This window comes from Trachemys scripta, chromosome 6, assembly GCF_013100865.1.
Source record: "Trachemys scripta elegans isolate TJP31775 chromosome 6, CAS_Tse_1.0, whole genome shotgun sequence".
Classification (NCBI taxonomy): domain Eukaryota; kingdom Metazoa; phylum Chordata; order Testudines; family Emydidae; genus Trachemys; species Trachemys scripta.
In genome coordinates, this window is record NC_048303.1 from 41,279,990 (window position 1) to 41,299,282 (window position 19,293).

The 19,293-nt window shown below is 43.4% G+C and overlaps 1 protein-coding gene across 1 annotated transcript in view; it reads right to left on the reverse strand.

The window, feature by feature from the left end:
- JMY (junction mediating and regulatory protein, p53 cofactor) overlaps nucleotides 1-18,415 on the reverse strand; it is a 138,835-nt gene extending 120,420 nt beyond the window's left edge. Inside the window, exon 1 of the mRNA XM_034773142.1 lies at nucleotides 17,179-18,415. Within this exon, the coding sequence (XP_034629033.1) occupies nucleotides 17,179-18,105 (927 nt within the window). The 5' untranslated portion in view covers nucleotides 18,106-18,415. The remainder of the gene's footprint in view (nucleotides 1-17,178) is intronic.
- Nucleotides 18,416-19,293: the final 878 nt, after the last annotated feature.

The window sequence follows — 19,293 nt, forward strand, 5'->3', positions numbered from 1 at the left end:
ACTTAAAAAAAAAAAAAAAAAAAAAAAAACAACCTGGCACTGGATTCTAACCCTTTGCCTTTAAAAAGGCATATACGTGAGTCCAGCTGTTTGTCTGTTGTATTCACCTTTTGTGGTGTCTTATACTTAAAGACTGGCAGTTTTTGAGGTAAGAATAGTGTTTTTCATTATGTGTACGTAATGGGGCTCAGTCCTAGGCTCTATCATGGTACAAATAATAGCCAAATCACCGCAGATAGTATAGAAGGAAAAAATGAACTGCTGGACAAGGAGGCTACAGAAGCTGAAAGAGTAGAATATTTACTATTAAAAATACTAATGTGGTTAAGTAAACCACAAAAACTAATTTAATCTAATACATGCTTTATTGACCGTCATCACTAATTTTTCTATAGTTCTTAATATAAATCTCTGAAGAACATACATATAATTGTGTGCGCACGCACACGCCCCCAGATGGGATTCACAGTTAATTATTCTATTTAGTTAAGTTGCTAACGCTGTTCATAATTTACAGTCACTACAGCAATTTACAGGCAATGCAAAAGATGTCAGTTTTAAACTAAGCATCTTTTATAAATAAAAAAAAGTCTCAAATTTCTTCTCTGAAGGCCAGTAAGCAAATCCATGACAGCATACCCTGTTTCCCCGAAAATAAGACAGTGTCTTATATTAATTTTTGCTCCCAAAGATGCGCTAGGTCTTATTTTCAGGGGATGTCTTATTTTTCAGAAAAGAAAAATGCCTTATTATCGGTGGATGCCTTATTATCGGGGAGGTCTTATTATCGGGGGGGTGCCTTATATTACAACGAGAGGCAAAACTGTAAGTAGGCCTTATTTTCGGAGGATGTCTTATTTTCGGGGAAACAGGGTAGTACAAATATTTTTGTTTTAAGATGGTAATTGGCTAACCTGCATAACTCACCTCATAATGCAGTGTCCCAATCTTGACTAACACTATCATACCAAACAAGGACCAATAAAAACCTGCCATTTGCTTGGTTTGGGCACATTACTCAGAAAGGTGAAGCCCTAAACAAGTTATGCAGGTCACTCAGGTAACTAGTCCTTGTTTGGGAACAGTCGCATACTTTTTCTATTACTAACAGAATGAGGACACATCAGGTATTTATCTGTATTGGGATGTGTTAATACTATGTATTCTGATGAGAAAAACAGAGGGGATGGATGAGTTCATTCTATTTCAAGGTAAACAGAGTATCCAAGGTCTCCTATTCTTCCATTTGACAACTCAACAAAAATAAAGTCACTAATGAATACGTTTTCCAACAATGATCAGTGGGGACAAAGTCACTTTGAACCAAAAAAAATAGGCAACACCTTATCCTAAGGGTTTGGCAAAGGACTCTATTCTACTCAGATCCTTATAAATCCAGAAGAACTTGCCCCGTAAGAATCAGGTCTAAAAGTCCCAAAAGACCAGGAATTTGAGAGAAGGAAGTAATGTTAGTATTGGGGAATCTATGCTGTAACATAAAGCATGTTCACTCCTGGCCTAAAGACATTCTGTGTAGGATACCTAATGTAAGCCAAGGGGGGAAGAGACAATGTTATTCTAAAGTGTCAACACTGAATAGTATTTTCAGATAAATATATAGTAAGGCCAGTGTCCTCAGGTGCACCCAAGGACTTCACTCTCAAGAACTTTTTTTTTATTAAGACAACATGAAGTCTATTGTTTGCAGGTCCAGGGCATATAGGCCTAGCCCACCAAACAAGTCCAGAAGTTAGTTAGGCAGATCAAAAATTAGATTTGGGGTTCTGAGTCTCAGAAAATAGAAAGGTAAGAAGTGCACCTCTTCCACCACTTTTTAGTTAGTTCATGGGAGTCACAATACTAGCACCAAACCATAATTGCTCTGCAACCCTAGATGCACATCACCACACTGATAAGATTTTCAAAACGATTAAAACTAAATTAAGACAGAGTCAGATGGGGGAGCGGGCAAAAAGAGTATGGCAAAGCCAGACTCAGGGCACAGCTGAGTTTCCTCTTCTCAAAGCCATGGAAAAGGAGAAACCAAGTTGCTTACAGGGACCACATCTACTTTAAAGCCTTGAACACCAAATGCTTAGTGCAGTGGTCCCCAACCTTTTTCGTCTGGCGAGCACCAGACGACAAGCCACGGAGGACCATGGCGGCGGATGAGCATCTGCCGAAATGCCGCCGACAAGCGGTAACGTCAACAGGCGTCGCCGCCAAAATGCCGCCAACAAGTAGTGTCATCCAGACGCATCACCGCCGAAATGCCACCGAAAATCTGTGGCATTTTGGCGGAGACGCCTCTGGATGACGCTGCTTGTCAGCGGTATTTCGGCGGATGCTCATCCGCCGGCCAGTATGCAGGCGCACTTCAACGCCATGGCACCCGCCAGGGTGTCTGAGACCCCTGGCCTAGTGCCACAACCCGGCCCTTGTGTGCCCATCCCCAAATGGTCACGGCTTTCCTATATGGTTCCAAGGCTCTACAACCCCATATTCAAACAGAGGAAATATGAAATGGCTACCCTAAGAAGAAAGTAGTGCGACCCAATTGTAAAAGATTTATGAAAAAGTTTCCAAACTGAAATAATTTGAGTTATCAGCAACTATTGTTATATCAAAAATAACCAATTATTAGACTACATGATCTTTGCAGTCCCTTCTAACCCTATGATTCTATGAATTAGAAATAAACCAATAAACCGTACATGATTTACATATTAACATTCAGAGAAGACAAAATTTAGAACCTATTACTATTAATAAAAGGCTAAACTTGTGCATGGAATTGTGGAACTCTCATATTACTCACAACATTTTTCCTCCCACTCAAAACAGTCAAGTCCCCTATAATTAGCAATCTGTGCAATCACTTCCGTAAAGTTCAGCTTTCTTGGTAGCAGCAATTTAAATTAGTATCAAAGGAATAAAGTGCCACAGAATAAACTTGAGAGTTTGAGGAGTTGTGAGTTTGCTTATTTAGTGTTGGGGGGGGAAGGAACATTATGGAAAAATAAATCGTGGAGGTAGGTAGGGTTGATATCCACATTGAACCATAAGATAAAAGCAATTTATCATACACCTCTTATCACCTCAACTGCATCAGTCCCACTAATCTATTTCTGCCAGAACTACTGCAACATTCCAGAAGAGTGTCTAGCCACCATACACCCTTACCAATTAATAAATAAATAAATAAATGCCACAATGCCATATCCACTCCATAAAGTATGGAATTTTCCCTAAATTGCACTGGCCTGAAGAGTCAAATGTCAATTAGTGCTTGACCAGTGTTACACTTAAGTTCCAGTCTTGTAATGCATCATAGATAGAATGAAATACTACATCTCTTCGAAAGACTGGAAAACCTGCCTTTTCACTATTACAAGGCATTTGTTTCTAGCAGTGGGGACCAGTATGTGACTTTTTAAAGCCAAAGGGATAGAATGCAGTTTGTTTTTTAAGAAGCTCTCAAACATTTTAAAAACATTTGTTACAATGTGTGTCATAAACAGAATACTTAATAGCATAGTATGGCACAAAAGATGTTGTTGGCACTCATTTAGGATGACTTGTACCAATGACCTACAATCATCCCAAATGAATGCTAATAAAACATTTCAATTGCACTTTATCTATCTATTCCAGGCCAAAAAATTAAGAGCACACATCATCAAATCAGGGATAAAACCGTTTACAGGGATCTGCAATTATCCAACCCCCCACAAATTTAACCCCAGGAAATTCAGAGTTAAGACCATCAACAATGGCTGTCAGCAGAAAGTCCCTGGAATCAGTATTGGAATCCGGTGAAATGCTCGTGTTGAGCGGAGAAGACACTGTTCAGTACCATTTTGGAAAATATGGAGACTCAGTTATGCTTTCTTGTACAGGGAGATTTTGACAAACCAGTAAAGTGCCTGAAACCACTATGGCTTATTGTTAAAGGCAGCCTAGTCAGCAAGCTGCGGACATGTGTAAGTGCTTGAGACTAAGTAAAGTTTAGCTTTCAGTGAAAGCATTCTTGTGTTGTCCTGTTTGTGCCAGCCATCTATCGGTTGGACGGCCGTGTCTCCCCTGATTTATTTCCTGACACCACCTTGGACAGAGTAAAAGTTACCAAGAGCTTTGGGTTGAAAGAACCCCGGGTAACATTCTGAAATGGTAACAAACAATTCTGCCAAGATGACACTAGTACCATTTTTCAATACTCAATCAGGAGAAACCTGTTGTTAAAACACATCATCAGTCAGAGTTTTATTTTATAGCACAGATAGTGTTTGCCTGTGCCATGAACTGCAAAGAAACACTTAAGTTTCAGTAAATTTCACTGTGAAGACAACACAACAGACAAAGGAACAGCACAGGTCAAAGGAAAGCAGAACGAACAGAATGTGGGGAGAAGCAAATGTTGGTCTTCTCTATGCTAGGGTTTTGATTACAAAAAAATTTCCACCACTGCCAACACTCATGTAAGTTATCTTAGTGACAGTCCTAGTGTAGATGTGGCCACCAGTGTTTAACACCATGTCATTTAGACCTTCTCAAAGCAGGTTTAAGCAACACTGTGTTAAACACCAGCTGTCATAAGAACCTTGTCCACATCAGATCTCTTGCTACCACCAATGGCCCTGCACCAGTTGAAAAGTTTTGCTACCCAAAAATACAAGAAACACCAAACACATGACCCTACCACAGCCATCACCTATGCTGAGGAGGGAGAAGTGTAGATGAAAGTCAAGAGATGAGCATGGAGATGCTTGCAAGGACATTAAAGGGAAAAGTTAGTACTACTGTACAGCACTCAGTGGATATGCACCCATTTACACCAAGGATGAATTTAAGTTGTACTTGTTTTAATTCAATTAACCATTTAAAATATTGTCAACCATTTTCCCAGTCTACTCTCCCAAGTTTAGATCCACCTTCCTCTGACTCCAGTAGCTCTGCAAGTTTAGACAACGTACCTTAACTAGAAAAGAGCCCTACCCTTATTAATTCATACCACTTATGGCGCAGAAAAACCTATTAGGTCATCTAGTCAATCTACCTTTTACAGTCTAGTTTTAGGTAATTCAAGCAATAGTACTTCTAGTGCTATCCTTGAAGACTATCCTATCACCAACAAATCTCAGTTTCCAGAGTTCTGGGAGGGCATTCCATCAATTTATATAATGGTGGTGTAATATTTTCCATCCCACTCTTTACATGCTAACATTGTTTGCTTTTAAATAGCACTGCAAGCTGAGAAGGTTTTCATTGAGCTATACACGCTAACATCAAAATCTTTTTTCTGACTGGTACTGTGAATTTTAGTACCCTACAAAGTACACCTCTAGCCTGATATAACGCTGTCCTCAGGAGCCAAAAAATCTTACCACGTTATAGGTGAAACTGCATTATATCAAACTTGCTTTGATCTGCCAGAGCACGCAGCCCCGCCCCACCAGAGCTCTGCTTTACCGCGTTATATCCGAATTCATGTTATATGGGGTCGCGTTATATCAGGGTAGAGGTGTAGGTGAGTAGTTCAAGTGCATCGTCAAAGGTATATTGTCTTTGTTAACATTTCTCTGACAGTTTCTGTCATCTCATCTTGATGAGCCTAAATAATTCTGCGAAATCTGCAACTGTGGATTACCCTCTTTCTTAGATCACTAATACACTGAACACTGGTTCTAGTACAAAACATTTGTGCACCCAATTTTCAACATGGCAAAAGGTTAATAGTGACAGTCTAGCCCTGTTTTCCATCTCTTAAGCAGTTTTTAAATACATGGTATTCTCTCTCTTACCCCATCTATTAGGTTTCCTTAATCACCTCTTGTAAAGGACTTTATCAAAGTGTTTTTGAAAGACCTCAGATCAGCTGGTTCTCCTTTAACCACTATATTGTTGACAATCCTAAAGAATGTCTTCTTTTTTTTTAAGTTGATGCTGCCCCCTTAAGTCATTTGATGCTCTTCTCTAAAAAGAAGGAAAAAACAACATACAAACATTCAATTATTGACCTCTTGAGTATTGGAGCTGCCCAAACCTGCATAAAATGTACATACACCACAATCACAAAATTCAAAAAGAATTGATTTTCTTGCCATTTGTAGTGGCTTTGTGACACTAAAAGCTAGACAATAGAATTAGCAGGTCCCAAGACTTGAAATGCAGACTTATTTTCCACATAAATAATTGGTCTTATTATAAGAAGTTACTGGGTGTGGGGCCATATTTAAAAGGAGTTGCCTGACTTTTAAACAAAGCACTCAAGCCATTTATATAGTATACATTCTATGTTAATTTTCCCTAACAAAGGCACCCCACCTATCCACAGCCTCTTTTTAGCAGATGATCTTTTTAGTATGCATGCTAAAAACTCTCTAAACAAAAATACCAAATATCCGGAGGATAATCTGGGTGGGACTGAAGAAGTTCAAAATTAACCTTTCCTCTCCCAACACTATATTCTTTAGTCATAAATGTTGTCATCTGAAAAGCAAGAGAATTCCATAAAATTATCAGTTAATTGGATAAAGCCTATACTTTTGCAGATGTTCTTCCCTAAAAGCAGCTATTTTAAACAGACTAGAATTATACCAACAATAGCGTACTAGATTAGAGAAAAGGATGTACAAAATGTGTTCTGGCAAAGACTACGTAGTGGCCTATGGAAAACTGCCAGGTCCAGCCATGTACAAGATTCTGTTTTTCAGTGGCTCCTCCATCTCTATTATAGCAATATTACAGTTATAAAAAGCTATATAACAGCTAAACCCTGCTGGCCATTTGTAGCATACTATTGACATACTATAAAGGAAAATGGCTGTTAAAAAAAAAGGTGCAATGACTGGAAAGAACCAGCTGTCTAGTTTAGAACCTACCTATGTGGCAATATCTCAGAGATAGGAGTCTAAAGAAGACAAAACAAAAACAGGATTTTGTAAGCAACTTGGAAAGGACTGACTTTAAAGCTAAGCCCTGCAAGACATATAATAAAAGAGGGGGAAAGAAGATGTAGGAATAAGGGAAGGAAACTAAAGTAGAAAGTAGAGGGTGGGAAGCAACACAGCAATAGGTGGAAAGAGAGAAGGAACACCAAGCAATTGAGGCCTTGTCTACACTGGCAAGTTTCTGCACAGTAAAGCAGCTTTCTGCAGTGTAACTCCCGAGGTGTACACACTGCCAAGCCACTTAGTGAGCAGAAACTGCGCAGTTGCAGCGCTGTAAAAAAAAAAAAAACAAAAAAAACCCACCCCGATGAGAGGTGTACAGCTTTCTGCGTCGGGGCTACAGCCTGGTCTATTGCAGCAGCCTCCGGGAAGTGTCCCACAATGCCTGTTCTCACCTCTCTGGTCATCGATTTGAACTCTACTGCCCTGCCCTCAGGTGACCAACCGTGAGCCCCACCCCTTAAATTCTTTGGGAATTTTGAAAGTCCCCTCCTGTTTGCTTGGTGACCCATGCAGCGGTCTCAGTGCATCTTTCCAGGTGACGATGCCTGCTCCACGCACCAGGTGATCCCCCGCTTGGAGCAATGCCGAGCTGCTGGACCTCATCAGCACTTGGGGAGAGGAGGCTGTCCAGTTCCAGCTGTGCTCCAGCCATATTATGATACCTATGGACAGATTTCACGGTGCATGACAGAAAGGGGCCATGACCAGGACACACTGCAGTGCAGGGTCAAAGTTAAGGAGCTGCAGAACTTCTACCACAAGGCACAGAAGGCAAACCGCCGCTCGGGTGCTGCACCCACAAGCTGTCAGTTCTACAAAGAGCTGGACGCGATACTCGGTGGTGACCCAACCTCACTGCGAATGCCACTGCGGATACTTCGGTGGCTCGCGTGCCAGTCAAGAGTGGACCGAGTCGGGAGGAAGAAATCTTAGATAAGGATGTGGAGGGGGACGCAGAGGCAGTGGACGACTCAGAGGTCAGAGATGCATGCAGCCAGGAGCTCTTCTCTACCCTGGGGACAGGAATGATTATAAGGCCCCGCCCCCCCAAAGTGCTGGCTCTCCCCAAGAAGCACGTGCCCGTGTACAGTATGGTCCTGGAACACGGATTTCCCCTGCCTCTGCAGTTACTCACCATTTTGGAGGTCTTGTGGCTCATGTGTGCTTGCCTGGAGACAGACAGTTAGTGACAGGTATGTGAATAGTGTTTTAAATCACTGAATCAGTGGTCTGTGTGTTGCAAACAATACTGCTTCTGTAAAATGTTGCATTTTGGCTTCACAGATATGACCTTGGAAGCCCAGCCTCCCTCTTTGTTATTGGCGGCTGAACAGCTGTGCAGAATTAGAAAGCAACCACGAAGAACTAAAGAGGACTTTCTGCGTGATGTCATGGTGCACTCCTCAGCTGAAAAACATGAATTGAAGGAGTGGCGGGACAGCGAGAAGAGGGACCAAAAGGAGAACGCGATGCGCCAGAACGAAGCCATGGCGTGGCTCTTAAAAGCTATGGAGCGGAAAGCGGACACGTTCCAGGCGCTACTAGCACTACAAACCAAGCAGCTCCATGCCCGCCCTCCCTCCCCTGCAGCCACTTTTGCAAAACTCTTTACCATGCGCCCCCTAGACACCGCCATCACATTCAACCTCCTGGATCCAGTCTGTACCCACTGCATTCCACTCCTCCCCCCCGTCACAGTCCAGCCCTACGGACTCCCAGTACCCACTGCACCCAACACCCATCCACTACAGTTTAGCCCTGTTGAAGTACAGTACTCTCTGCACTGTACTCCAAAGGACAAGGCTGCATATGATACCTGGACATACACAAATCTAACCATCCCAGGACCCCACCTCCTCCTGGGACCCTCCCTTCCCCCACAGTGCTGATGTGTTTTTGTTTTTTTGTTTGTCTCTCTCCTACAGTTGTTTTTTTAGTAAAATAATTGTGTTGGTTTGAAAGCAATCTTTATTCCATTAATTGAAAGCAAACAGAGCCCTGCAAAGCAACAGGCAATTTTCTTAAACCTTCCTAGTGCATCATCTGCACCAATCACAATCACCTCCTAGCATTACAAGCACTGCACTCCCAGAGCATAGCAACAAATATTAGTGGCTTTCCACTTCAAACTGCTGCTTCGAGTCATCCCCAATCCTTATGGCCCCACGCTGTGGTCCTCTAATGGCCCTGGTCTCTGGCTGTTCAAATTCAGCCTCCAGGCACTGAGCCTCAGCAGTCCAGCCTTGAGTGAAGCTTTTACCCTTCCCTTCACAAACATTATGGAACATATAGCATGCGGCTATAAACATAGGAATATTGTCATCGGCCAGGTCCAGATTCCCTGAGAGGTGGTAGCTAGGTCAACGGGAGAAGCTCTCCCATCAACACAGCGCTGTCCGCATCGGGGATTAGGTCAGTGTAACTACATTGCTCAGGGGGGTGGATTTTTCACACCCCTGAGCAACATAGTTAGACTGATGTAAGTTTGTAGTGTAGACCTGGCCCAAGAACCCTACAATGCTTGGGAACAAGAGCAGCAAGCCAGAACTCTGATTAACCTATGGTCACAAGCCTCCGCAAGTACTAGGATTTCTAAGCTTAAGTGAGAGTGCTTTATCAAAGATGTATTCATCTATTACAGATGAAGAGCATAAAACTATTAATTCTGTATATTTTTAAAGAAGCTCATTCTTGTGTTGGTTTCCCCAACACTCTACTTTGTCAGCAGAAAGCAAAATCACATTTACAATAACCCTAACCTCTGAGAAAAGATAGGGTATTACAGCTTCAAATACCAAAATTGTTTCAATTTGTTTCTGCCAACAGAACAAAAGTAAAAGGGAAGAGAAATATACCTCTACCTCAATATAGCGCTATCCTTGGGAGCCAAAAAATCTTACCGCATTATAGGTAAAACCGCGTTATATCGAATTTGATCCACCAGCGTGCGCAGCCCCGTCCCCCCGGAGCACTGCTTTACCGCATTATATCGGGTCGCGTTATATCGGGGTAGAGGTATATATAAACAAGTGAAATGAAAAGACAATAAGATGTAGGAAGCTAAGGCAAAATGGTGAACACTTTTTTTTTTTTAAATAACAAAAGATTGCTACTTAAAAGGACAAAATGATTCTAAACGGAACTTCAGAAGTTTTACTTAAAGCCCACGAATTTTTTATAATGTTCCCTTAGGGTAAGCGCTGTATCTCCCTCAGTCAAATGTTTCCATGCCTTCAAGTTAATATCTCACTCTCAACATTAAAATGTTTTTGTTTAATTGATAACATTTTAAGTCATATGCATATAACTTGTACATAACACATTAATCTTTAAACAAAATACTCTTGATATTTCAGAAGTGCAGAGATGTTTATTTTGAAAAAGGAAAGTGTTGATGTATTTGCATTTTTAGTTTGCAAGATGGGAAAGTTACTCTATTTGTGATTTCTATTTATCTAAAGATATCATCATTCAGTATCATTCAGTATCTTCAATGAGGTGTTAAACAGCTGCAGGATGAGTCAGGTGGAAAACTAAATCTTAAGTGGTTTGACTCTGTAAGGCACTTGTAAGCTTTGACTAGTCCATGATAAACTGGAAAAAAATGCCAATGGGCTGTATACAGATAGCAACTCTAACTTAGATTAAGGCCTTGTCTACACTGCCATTTCACAGCGCTGCAACTTTCTCGCTCAGGGGTGTGAAAAAACACCTCCCTGAGTGCTGCAAGTTTCAGCTCTGTAAAGTTGCAGTGTAGACAGCGCACCCAGTGTAGACAGCTCTACTCCCAGCACTAGTAGCTACTCCCCTCCTGGAGGTGGTTTATTTATAGTGCTGGGAGAGCTCTCTCCCAGCTCCGGTGCCGTGACTATACAGCCACAGCAGCGCTTTAACGTTGCTAGTGAAAACATGCCGTAAGTGAAAAAGACAGCTGAGTAAGGACAACTCTGGAAAAAAATCCTCTCTGACTAGGACTCCCAACTAGGTACTAATTAGTGCACTTTATGATTGGTCTTGGAAAGATTAAATTATTGGTAAATATTGATTTCATCATATACATAAATCAACAATCAAAATTTACAGATGGCTAAAGAAAATTCTGTTTGAGAACTTAAGGCTATTTATTTATATTTTAACAATTATAGAGAGTTAACTTTTTCAATCTCAATCTGTCATTAAATTATTTTATGACCCCCTTCCCACATCTGTGAAAATTTAAATGGATAAAAATAAAAAATGCTCCAAAATAAATATTGATATTCTCCATCAAAATTTATATAAAATAAAAATCAAATTCTACCAAACCTAATTATGATGTAGACAATAGAATGAGGCCACTGGCTAATTCCATATAGAATACTGTGCCAAAAAAACTGGCAGATGTTAACTAAGCTACATTACTCACCTACAGTGGTTTCAAACTCATTTGTTCAAATATTCAGTGTTGAATCAAGACTGCAGAGAGACAATATTGGTTTCTAATAAAACTATCGCCAACAAGTATTTGAGGTCTGTTGTCAATCATCTACATCTGGGATTTTCAAAGTGCTCAATGCTGGCTTTAATCTAGTCTTTAACAGAAGAAAAAAAAAAACCACCACCCTATTAACTGATTGCTACCACCACAGAAAGTCATACAGAACAGTGGTTCTTCAACTTGGGCCGCCGCTTGTTCAGGGAAAGTCCCTGGCGGTCCGGGCCGGTTTATTTACCTGCCGCATCCGCAGGTTCGGCCGATCGCGGCTCCCACTGGCCGCGGTTCGCCGCTCCAGGCCAATGGGGACTGCAGGAAGCAGCGCAGGCCAAGGCATGTGCTGGCCACCCTTCCTGCAGCCCCCATTGGCCTGGAGCAGCGAACCGCGGCCAGTGGGAGCCGCGATCGGCCGAACCTGCAGACGCGGCACATAAACAAATCGGCCTGGCCCGCCAGGGGCTTTCCCTGAACAAGCGGCGGCCCAAGTTTGAGAACCACTGATATAGAAGGTTCAGAATAATGAATAAAGAAGCTAAAATTTGAACCCTCTGAATTTCAAATCAAAGAGAAGTATAAAACAAAAGGTATGTTTTATTCCTCTTACAAGAAGTCTTGCAAATCTTTCAGATTTAACCATTACAGTTACTAGACAGGATTTATCTTTACCTTCTGCAGTATTCAAGCACAATGATTCTATACACAAACTATTTGATAATCCAGAATGGATATAAAAGGGGAACATTCTGCTTTAAAACAGCAGGGCACTGAACTATGAGAAGAGACAGAGTGCATGGCTACATATTTAACAGATACATTTATGTCAAAGCTAAATCCAAATTGTTAGTAAGCAGTCAAATAACTATGATTTAGTTTTTAAGTTACTGGAATTATCATGCAAACACATCACTTTCTCACTATACTGCTTTCACTGTAGAATGCTTCCTTTACCAGAAGCAAAAACATTCAAATGTGCATGAGACAGAATCCATACAAGTTGTTAACTACTACACCTCTACCTCGATATAACGCTGTCCTCGGGAGCCAAAAAATCTTACCGCATTAGAGGTGAAACCACGTTATATTGAACTTGCTTTGATCCACCGGAGTGCGCAGCCCCCCACCCCACCCACCCCCGGAGCACTGCTTTACCGCGTTATATCCGAATTTGTGTTATATCCAGTTGCGTTATATCGAGGTAGCAGTGTATTTGAATTGTTTTACACTGAAGTTGATACATTAACTCCTACATTGACAGCATCCCTTTAAAACAACACTGTTAAATCTAATCAACTGCAAGATGTGAAATAATTCACTGCCAGTATTGTAACTTGACTTTGTTTGTTTCTCTCCTCTATGGCCACATAAAAGGCGAACCACATACAAAAGAAATTCACTGACTCTACAAAGAAAACAGTATGACTGACCACATGCACTATTATCAAATACAAGATGTATGCAAATGGGGGGGGTGATAAAAACCTTAGTTGTTTATATCAATCGTACATAAGACTTCAGACAGAAGATTGTTTTTTAAGGTCTGCCACTTTGAATCAAAAGCAAAATTAAACCAAGAGTTGAAAAATTAAGATTTATAAAACAATCCAGTTGCTTAGTAAAATGCTCTGCCTGTGTACTAAACTGGGGAAGAGATTAAAATAAAATCTATTAGCCCCAAAACAGTGGTAAACTAGCCACAGTAGATAACAGAACTTCTGACTTTAAGCTTTCATTAAAATTGTTTCTAGACCTTAAGGTCATGAAAATAACCCAAATATAAACAGAATGTAGACAAATGAAGCAGAGTGATCTTCCTGCATCTGCTGGTAGACTACAGCAATGCCCCTTCAACTGCTTGGTAACTTTACCAAGCAGCAGCAGGATGAAATTAACAAGTTCTAGCCAGTTGCACAAATACAATTCAGAGCCTTGCTGGCAGCAGTGCAACTGTCAAGAGTGTCAGTTTCATGCTGCTGCAGTTAAGAAGAGATAGGAGCAGCAGCAGAGAAAGGCAAAGAAACTATTCACTGAAGGACCCCATAAAAGAGAAGATGCAGTAGGCATGTAGTACAAGCATCTCCCCAGATCCTCCACTTCAGAGCTGGCTAAGCAGGAGGGAGTAAAGCAAGGCTTAGGCTACGTCCTCACTAAGGGGGGGGGGGGGGGGGGCGCGTCGATTTAAGATATGCAAATTCAGCTACACCAATAGCGTAGCTGAATTCGACGTATCCAAGCCAACTTACCCCGCTGTGAGGACGGCGGCAAATCAACCTCCGCGGCTCCCCCATCGATGGCGCTTACTCCTACCTGCGCTGGTGGAGTACAAGCGTCGATTTGGGGATCGACTGTCGCATCCTGACGAGATGCGATAATTCGATCCCCGAGAAATCGATTTCTACCCGCCAATTCAGGCGGGTAGTGTAGACGTAGCCTTAGTCTACTCTAGAAGTTTGCCCGTACAGCTATACAGCAAACCCACCTAGTGTAGATGCAGCTTAGACCAGCAAAAACATTCTTACTTCTATAGTAAAATGCATTTCTTGACCAAAATAAAAACAAATTATTAAAATAATTTTAAATAGACTTGGCAGAATGTTTATATATTTTCCATGAATAATATCATTGTTCAATTTTAAGCCTTTTTTTCTGATTTTTATTTAAATGTTCACAGTTGTGGGACATTGGGGGAGGAAGTCAGACAATTATTTAATAACATGATGAGATTCAAGAAGTAAAAGCTTTATAATTTAAAACAAATTATTACATCAAAATATACAAAGGAAATATCCTTAGAACTCTAAAGTTCTCAAGCAGCATGTTTCTTATTTTGTCTCGCTGTACATTTCAAGTATTATCCAGGGAAATTATTTTTTCAGCAGTTTGTGTGAAATTGACATTTACTGACATTAACCAATAAAAATCAAATCCTTACAATGCTGATTATATCCTTCCTGTACAACTATTTTTGTCTTCCTTATTTTGGATCTTTGTTGCACAATAGTCACTGCAAGTGGAGAGAAATGCTTATGGTTTATTAAAACTTTACAGTTCAGGCAAAGAAAGATGCCTAGCACTAACAGCACCAATTATTAACTGCTGTAAAGATCAATTAGATCTTGTAGCACTTATGAAAAGCAACAGATGGCAAAGTGTGGGACACTACAACAATAAAGACAAAGGGGGTGTTTTTTGCTCAGATTGCTTCACCCCATACTCTCTTCAAATTAACAGAATTTACACTTAGGGATATTACAAGTATGTTAGAAGTAATATTATAGCATCTTAAAGTGCACAATTGCATTTATCTTACATTTTTTCATGTAACTTTTTATAAGCCTTAAAAATATGTTTTAAGATGTTAAGTACCATTTGAAATCTTTTGTACACTAACCAAAACCATCTACATTTACCAAGTTTCATAACAAACACACACCACGCCCAATGCTAAGAACAGTCAAGCATTGCCCCTCAAAGTTCTAAAATATATAGCCATACAAAACTGCAGGAATCTAATATTCCTATCCAGTGATAAGTAGATTTCAAGTACAGATGGAAAAGGCAAGTTGAAAGGGAATATATGAAATGTGATCCTGCAGGTTTACATTTCAGGGGAAGAGCCAAGCCTGTCTCCAAGGCATAGGTAATTCTGAAGATAGAAGTTTTCTATTAACAAATATTGGATACCCCATCATCTGTACCTCTTTTTTCCTTAAAATTACAAAGCCAAATGATACGAACTATTTGTTTAAAATGAAGCTATTACCAAGCAAGCTGCTTCAATAAGTAGGGAAGCAGAAACCTGAGAGCCAAAAGTGAAAGAGCAGGTCAACCAGTTGGTCTCCTTTCTTAAACATGAAGCACTTTTTAATTAAAGATGATTGATTTACACAATAGGCACTGACAGAGATACAACTGTACAGACATTAGGTATACAATTAGTTAAGTTACCATGGGGAGGAAAGATTGTACTGTGGTCAAATACACACATGCTGCCATGCCATTTTGTCTGCACCAAATTATACACATTCATCAAGAACACAAGACATTGATAGCATCCAAATCTGACTGAAGACGGCTTATTTGAAAGCTTAATTTTTTTTTCTGCCTATGATTCTGGTGGAGAAGCAGCACAGGTGGAGACTCATCAGGACTCATACTGAACCAATGCTCTATCACCAAACAAGGTTCAAAGCCTTACAAATGGCTCTCAGAGGCCACTGGTCTCATAGGCACCTCTTTTGTACTACACGGTGCCATACAAAAAGAGTGCTAGGCAAATGGCCAAGAGCCTCTAGGCTGCTTCTTATTCCTCTCTTGTGGACAAGAAAGTAAAATGAGAAGAGGAGTATTGGGCCAAATTCATCAATGACATATCACCAATTAACACCAAGGATGAATTCGGCCCCTTTGGTAAGAATGCCACAAAATCACAATGATCAATTCTGACATGGCATTGTAATGAGGTATCGATGCATGAAAATACTGCATTGTGGTGACAGTCATGACCCTCCAAATGAACATGTTGTGGATCTCCATGACTCCATTCACTGGGTGAAAACTGGATATACCCTGAATCCTGATTGATTATGGACCCAAGACCCTAAACTGTACAGTCAGAATAGAGAACAATTCTAGCTACTTCCACATAAATAAATTCAGACCTCCACAAATCTGAGCATCAGTGCTACAAAAACCCAGATCCAGCAATTGGATCCTGTAGGATCTATCCTATTTTGGCCCTCACCAGCCAAATTCTATGACATGAATGAAGTATGGCTGCTACTATGGCACTAAAAAAGTTCAGACCCCATTGCATCCCAGCACTCGAGCTTAGCTAAAATCTAGATCTGGCATTTGGAGCTTGGCAGTTTTCTGGCCAACACTGTACAACCTAAATAAAAATTTGTGTAACAACATTGGAAAAATCTGAATCCTGATACATCTCAGCCCAATAGCACTGGAGAAACAAAATCTTGTATCTGGATCCTGCTAATTTTTAACTCCAGTCCCCCAAATTCTACTCTCCAAACAAAACAAAAATAGCAGGTCCCAGTAGACCTTAAAAAAAAAAAAAAAAGTAGTCCCAGTTTGCAAAAAGGTCAACAGTAACATAAGTAGATTCTTCTTGAGCCAGGTCTTTTTTAAATCCCAAATCCCAGAATTCTTCTAACTAAAGAGAAATGCAACTCCAATTCTACTGCAAAAATCCAGAGAGACTGCTCACTAGCACTGCAAAGACACATATCAGTACCCAGAGTCTTTTGGAGCCTACAATTTTTTTACCTCAAGCTCCCAAACTGGACTGTCAAATTAGACAACACACGTTGTTAATCTCACTCAAACAGAAAAATCCAGATTCCAACACTTCCTAGCGCAAGAACAATGCAAAAAACATATACCTGGCACTTATGTCTAGCCTGATCCAGCAAATTTTTATCCATAAACCTCTAAATTCTACTGTTTAGAACCTAGCTGCTCCTAGGACATCACAGAAGTCTGGCCCCTGACACCACCAGCACTTGAAACAATCCAAATATGGCTCTGGATCAAGCAAGGTCTAGCCCAGTTTTTCCATCTCCAAAGTTTTCACTTTGGGTGTAGCTAAAAGGTGAGTTTTCCTTTTCTACACTAGTTTTCTATTTCACTTGTACAACTGTACGGGTGGTGAGGGGGGTAGCAGAGTTACAGGGAGTAGCACAGAGTGGAAAGAAGTGGAGGCTATGCAGAGGGGTCCTAGCTGTGTTGGGGCCTCACCTCCTGGATGCGTTTGCGGGCCCGCTGCAGCACCTCTTCGTAGCCCTTCTGCCGCAATTCACTCAGGCTCTCGTAGTACTCTTCGGGGTCGTCGGTCTCGGTGAAGAGCACCTGGGAGAGGATCTTCCACCCGCAGGTGTCCAAGCTATGGCCCAGATAAACCTGTAACTGGTAACACAGCGCGTCCATCTCCTGCTCGGACAGCTGCGGGGCCCCGAACAACACCGTCCACATGCCCGAGGGCTCCTCGGGGAAGACGGGCAGGCAGGGCTCTAGCTCCGAGTTCACCGAGCACAGCTGCTGATGCACGGCCCGCAAGTCCTGGAAGGAGAAGAGGCCGGCCCAGCTGCACTCCTCCCCCGAGGAGTCCGCGTCTGCGGCCGGCTCGGCACCTTGCTGGACGGGTCCCGACAGCAAGAGCAGCGGGGTCGCGGGTTCATCCTTCACCAACTCCAGCACCTCGATCTCCTCGGCCGCACCTGCTGGGCTCGGCGCCGCCGCCTCCGTGCTACGCGGAGGCCTCCGGACCGGACTGGCCTTCGTCCGCAGCGGACTCTTCAGTATCGCCTCTGCCCCGGCCGCGGCGCCCTTCTCTGTGCTCCGGAGCAGCGAGTCCGCGCGGGGATGCGAGGAGCTCCTGGCCGGGCTGGAGTCCGCCCCGCAGGCCGGGGTCCGGCGGGTCGCGGGGGCGCCAGCCTGGGCAAGGGCCCTGTGCTCCTGCCCCCCGGGGCTGCCCCGGCGCAACTCCCGCGACCCGCTGCGCTGCCGCTGAGCCGTCCGGTTGTGGCAGGTGATGGCGAACTTGCCCTCGATCTCGTTCCAGGCCACGATGAACGCGAACTTGTGCTTCTCTCGCTCGAGGAAGGCGTGGGGCCTCACCGCCACCCAGTCCGCCTCCAGCGTCTCCTCCAGCGCGAAGGCGGACATAGTGCCCCGCTACGCGCCCGCGCTAGGCATCCGCATCCGCCGCCAGCTCACTGCCCGCTTTCAGCCATCTTGGGGGAGAAGGATGCGCCGGGGGGAAACGGCCGCTCGCGAGCTCGGCCTCCTGGTGCCGCTCGTCGCCCAGCGCGCGCGACGCGGGCTGCGCCGGCCCCGCCTCCCGCCGCGGTATCGTCCTGCACCGGGCGGGCGGGCGCCGCCGCGGACAATACAGCTCCCAGTACAGGTACTTCGCACGATCACGTGGGCCAGAAGCAGGCTCTGTTTACAAGCGACGCGGCCGCTGCGGCATCTCACCCCGCCCTAGGGTCCTGTCCCGCCCCCAAGCCACTTGCTGTCCCCGCCCCTCCGCCGGCTCCTCTCCTGTGAACGGCGGGGGGCGCGGGCGGCCGGCGCTCCTCCCCTGCCTCACGCCGCCAGACAGAGCTCCCCCCTCCTCCACGGGGATGCTCCTCCCGTTCCCCTTCCTCCCGCTGTCACCCGTCCGTAGCCTACGTCAGGCTCAGCTGAGGGGCGCGAGGAGCCGCACGTGCGGCGTTCAGAATCCCAACGGCCAAGGCGAGAGGGAGCCGGGGTCTGCTTGTCCGAGGCGCAGGCGCAGTTGGAGGGAAACAAAATAAAAGCAACAGTTGGGGCGAGAAGAGCCTGTGCCGGCTGAGGCTTGAGTGACACGTTACCCTCCTAATCGCCTCTGTCGGGGGGATTTAACTGGAGTCTCGCCTTCCCTGCAGCGAGGGGTAATTCGAAGTCAATCCTCCCCCGACTCCACAGCTGCTGGCTCGGGCGGATGGAATGTCCAGGCGAAAGTGCCATGGGGCGCTGCCGCCTCTGGGATAATGGGGGGTAAGGGAGGAGGGGTCAATTCCTCCATCTCTGTCAGTTCCGGGGCAACTCGGCTTTCACACTTCCTTTTGTCTTTGAAAACCCATTGTCTCTCTGGGTCCCATGATTTAGTTTCTCTTCCGTTTCATCCTGTTTTTCCTTGCCGCAAATCTGTAATCCCAAAACAACGGCAAGGGATTCTCTCCTCATTAGCTGCTACTTCCTCTTGCTAGGAGTCAAAGGGACAGCAACTAATCACTAATCCATCCTGCTGGTTCACTTTCTCCTCCACTGTCCTCTCTTCTCACACAGACTTTCGTTTCCAAAATTGCTTCCCTTGTTTTTTCAAAA